This window comes from Zerene cesonia, unplaced genomic scaffold, assembly GCF_012273895.1.
Source record: "Zerene cesonia ecotype Mississippi unplaced genomic scaffold, Zerene_cesonia_1.1 Zces_u001, whole genome shotgun sequence".
NCBI lineage: Eukaryota > Metazoa > Arthropoda > Insecta > Lepidoptera > Pieridae > Zerene > Zerene cesonia.
In genome coordinates this window covers 317777-322814 of record NW_024045131.1, presented here as the reverse complement: position 1 = coordinate 322814, position 5038 = coordinate 317777, and the positions used below count along the sequence as shown (strand labels likewise).

Here is a 5038-nt window from a genome sequence, read left to right as displayed (position 1 = left end):
GAGCAGCGCCACGCGCGCCACCCGCGCGCACCCGCGCGTGATCGTGCCCGTCTTGTCGAACACCACCGTCTTCACCTGCGCGGGAACGAGTGGAACCGTTACGACCATAGCCTGCTACGACAATATCCTGCTACGAGTATAGCCTGCTACGACAATATCCTGCTACGAGTATAGCCTGCTACGACAATAGCCTGCTAAGAGTATAGCCTTTTTTTTGTGTGATAGGGAAGCGCTTGACTACCATCTCGCCTGGTGGTAAGCGTAGATGTAGCCTAAGATGGAGCGCGCTTCCCTAGAAGGTACCTGTTCACTCTACTTTTGAAGATCCCCAGATTATATCCATCAGGGAACACAGACTCAGGAAGCATGTTCCAGTCCCTTGCGGTTCGAATAAAAAATGTAGAGTCGAACCGCTTAGTCCGGGTACATGGAACGTCCACCATGAAGCGGTGCCTAGAGTCTGTGCGCCTCGATGATCGATGGAAGAATGGGGATGGCGGAATCAAGTTGTGTAATTCCGCAGCGCACTCTCCAAAGTGTATCCGATAAAAGACCGATAGACTAGCCACTCTACGGCGATGAGCGAGGCTCTGTAGTCTTTTGCCTACCAGATCATCATCGTTTATGAGCTTCTTAGCACGCCTCTCTATCGCCTCAAGCGTCTCCAGCTGATATTTGGCAGAGCCATCCCAGAGGTGAGAGCAGTATTCCATGCACGACCGGACTTGTGCTTGGTAGAGATTGAGCAACTGTCCTGGGCTGAAATACTGTCTCACCTTCGCCAGAATACCAAGCTTTTTCGAGGCTACTTGGGCTTTTGATTCAATATATGAACCAAAGTTCAGAGTAGGCGTTAAGGTGATACCAAGAAGCTCGAGGTGGTCAGAAATCGGCACGGACACTCCTTGGAAAGTCGGAGTCAGTTGGAATGGACTCCTTTTAGCGGAGAAAAGACACGCCTGGGTCTTTGTCGCATTGAACTTGACCAGATTGGCATCACCCCAGTCGGATACTGCCTGTAAGGACAAGTTAACACGATCGACCATCGCCTGTCTAAGACACTGGATTTGTGCCGTACTGGCTCGCGCGCTGGATGTGTAACTCTCCACAACAGTGCTATCGTCTGCGTACCCATAGATACCGGGCTTCAGCAGATCGTTAATGTGTAGCAGAAATAATGTTGCGGAGAGCACTGATCCCTGAGGGACCCCGGCATTTATAGCCAGTTGGTCGGACGAGCAGCCATCGACGACTACACGAATCGACCGGCCTCTCAGAAAATCTGAGATCCAGGCGCATAAACCAGTAGGCAGACCGTAAGATGGAAGCTTGCCGATAAGACTATCATGCCAGACCCTGTCGAAGGCCTTCGAAATATCGAGGGAGACAGCAAGTGCTTCACCTTGATTCTCGATGGCCTCACTCCAGATGTAGAGCCTGCTATATATATGCCTGCTAAGAGCATAGCCTGCTACGACAATAGCCTGCTACAAGAATAGCCTGCTACGAGTATAGCCTGCTGCGAGTATAGCCTGCTACGACAATAGCCTGCTACGCTTATAGTCTGCTACGAGCATAGCCTGCTACGAGCATTTCCTGCTACGAGCATGGCCTGCTACGTCAATAGCCTGCTACGACAGTAGCCTACTACGAGTATAGTCTGCTACGACAGTAGCCTACTACGAGTATAGTCTGCTACGAGAATTGCCTGCTACGAGCATGGCCTGCTACGAGCATGGCCTGCTACGTCAATAGCCTGCTACGAGCATGGCCTGCTACGACAACAGCCTGCTATTACTATGGCCTGAATATGCAACGTGCACCAGATGGTATTTTCTAATTATGTATAGATATTCTTATAGAACTTTTTAATAACTGCCTCAGTTACAACTAGAATTTAGTTCAAATTCAGCGATCAGTATTTCTTGTGTTCATAACGTGTTTCTTCAAGCGTGAGTTACTGTTAACTAACAATTTTAGATTTTGTTTATTTTCATTTCCGTTACAGTTCGAATGGTTACTGCCCAGGAAGCCGTAAAAAAAAATGTAACTTGAGCGTCTTATAATTCTAGATAGCTAAACCGATTTTAATAGTAATGACTATGATCGGTAGAACGATATTACTTACTAGCTGTCCGCCCCGGCTTCGCCCGTGGGACATATGTAGTCTATGTCATTCTGTCCAGTAGTTTATGAGTCCATCTATTACAAACAAAAATACAAATACTTCCTCTTCAAGGCATTAGTGTAGATCACAGTGATCATATCCACAAACGCTATATCGACCACAATAACCACCATGACCGTAAATCCAACAATAAGCATGATCGTGATCACAATATCATTGCAATGACCACAACCACGACCATTGCCAAGGCAATTGACATCACAGTCGACACGATACTATTCACGACCGAAACCGTGACCGTGACCGTGACCGCACCTTGTGCGCGTGCTCCAGCGGCTCGGCGCCCTTGATGAGCAGGCCGAGCGAGGCGCCCACGCCCGTGGCGACCATGACCGCGGTGGGCGTGGCCAGCCCCAGCGCGCACGGGCACGCGATCGCGAGCACGGACAGCGCGAAGTGGAACGACGTTTGCACGATCAGCTCCCAGTCCGAGAAGTTGCGGTACATCGGCTGCGAACCGAAAAATACAGTTTAAGTAAGTTAAAAGCTTAGTTTTTTTTTTATAATCTCTATTGAAATTACTGGGAGGACACTTGTACTGCTTTGCAAATCGTATAATATATTAAACTGTCAAATGTTGAATGACAAATCAGAAAAATCAAATATAAATTTATAAACAAGTATATAAATAATATTTTGAATAGTTGTTGATTAACGTACAAGCTAATAGTAAAAAAAAAGTACCAAACACATATTTTTCAATAACCTAACCTAACCTCCTGTTAAAATATTGTAAAACTAACCGGCGTGATACTCTTTATCCTCGATATGTCTATCGCGCCGCTGATCATCCAGCAGACGAGGGTCAGCACGGAGAGGAACACTACGATTGGTACGAAATACCTGAAATCGTGTTATGTTATGGACAGGAGATAGGACACAGTTGTTGTCTGTCTGTAAGGTGGAAAGCTCGATTATTTAAGCAGCAGTAGTCTAGGCTTAATATTTACTCTCTGACTTTGCAGATAGTCAGAGGTCTGCATAATATAATTAACTATTTTAATCAATATGTTACCTAATTAGTTAATAATAATATGATCCATAAAATAGTTTAAAATTTTGTAAAAAGTAGTCCATATTTCATATGGACGTTTTTGAAATGTCACAATATGCGTCTTGGGGTTTCGAAATCAATGTGTGCGATTATTTAATGACTAGCGGTTCGCCCCGGTTTCACCCGTGGTACATATATAGCCTATAGCCTTCCTCAATAAATGGCTATCTAACACTGAATTTCAAATCGGACTAGTAGTTCCTCAAGATGGGTGCGTTCAAACAAACAAACAAACCCTTCAGCTTTATAATACTAGCACAGATAAGAGTGACAGTGGGGTGGAGTGATAGTCACCCCGCGATGGTGTCGGCGAGGCGCTGCACGGGCGCGCGGCTGGTCTGCGCGTCCTCCACGAGCCGCACGATCTGCGCCAGCGCCGACGCGTCGCCCGTGTGCGTCGCCGCCATCACCAGCGCGCCGTGCTGGTTGATGCTGCCGCCCAGCACGAGCGAGTCTAAGCATTCAAACTCTAACATTTATTTATTCAATTAGACTTCCTATAGAAGCACTTTTGCATCGTCATAACACAGTTATAACATTTACCACCGGTTCGGAAGGCAGTTTCTACAGAGAAGAGCCGGCAAGAGACTCTGTAGTTGCTCTTTTAATATAACATGTTCATTGTCGCAACGATCTGGAGATAACATACTACCAACTCATACTCAATGTGTGGATTAAAGACTAATAATGATGCGGCTGTCACCATTGTGATATGTTATGTTATTTTACACATAGAACTACATATTGGATACTATCAGGTCATGGTCAATTCTTCTCGATACCGAAAAATTTAAATTGTTGGACATGTATATGGACGATATGCTAATGTGTGATCTTTACTATCTTATATTACAAGTTAGGTTATTTGGCAATAATATACAGGTCGATGTTGATGTAATAAATATCATCTCTTAAACCTTTCTAAAACATATAATACACAATGGAGTTGTATGAAATTTTGATAAGCAAGAGAGACAGAAGATCTTATTTGGTTATTATGGTATTTATATAGTGAAAATATATGAAAATAACAAGTCAAATCTTGTTTCTAGATATCCAGCGTACCTTTAGACTTGGGTACAGGCATAGACTCTCCGGTTATCAATGACTCGTCGCACGTGCTCTGGCCGGATAACACTTTACCATCGACTGGTATTTTAGCGCCCGGCACCACCTGCGCAAACAATCACATTATAATTCACTTACTCTCTCTGTAGGTTGAGTTAGAGTTTTACTAATGTGTTCACTAAGTATCAGAAAATATTGACTATTAGTTGTTCGCTCCGGCTTCGCCCGTGATACGTACATATAGCCTATGTCACGCAGTGAAGTTGCAGCTTTCTAATGGTGAAAAATATTTTTAAATCGGTCCATTGGTTTTTCCGTGAAAACGTTTCAAACATACAGAAGTCTCTTTTATAATAATAGTCTAGAAAATACACATTTTAATGGAAAATATCCAGCTGTATGCAGTGGTGGATTTACACTAGGGGCAGTCAGAGCTAGTGCCCAGGGTGGCATATTTTCTAGGGCGGCAAAATTTGAATTTAGTAGTATCAAAAGTTTTTAATAGGAATTTTTTATTCATTTTAATTAATCATTTATTATTCAAGAGAGTGGTATACATTACGCGCGAAAGTGCACGCATTAATGAAGAATTAGATAGATTTTTATGCTTATGATATATTTAACCAATCACATTTCGAATAGTTAATTTACAACGTCTGTAAAGCTAGAAAGGTCAAGTCGGCAGAATCACTCGAATTATATCTCAAAATTTAGTGCTCATTTAGTGC

General features: G+C 43.7%; 1 protein-coding gene across 1 annotated transcript in view; it reads right to left on the bottom strand.

The window, feature by feature from the left end:
* The window catches only part of LOC119838058 (copper-transporting ATPase 2-like), a 55414-nt gene that overhangs the window by 11311 nt on the left and 39065 nt on the right, over positions 1-5038 (bottom strand). Inside the window, exons 16-19 of the mRNA XM_038363865.1 lie at positions 4308-4416; positions 3537-3696; positions 2932-3031; positions 2444-2638 (exon numbers count right to left, since the gene is read on the bottom strand). Coding sequence (XP_038219793.1) covers positions 2444-2638; positions 2932-3031; positions 3537-3696; positions 4308-4416 — 564 coding nt within the window. The remainder of the gene's footprint in view (positions 1-2443; positions 2639-2931; positions 3032-3536; positions 3697-4307; positions 4417-5038) is intronic.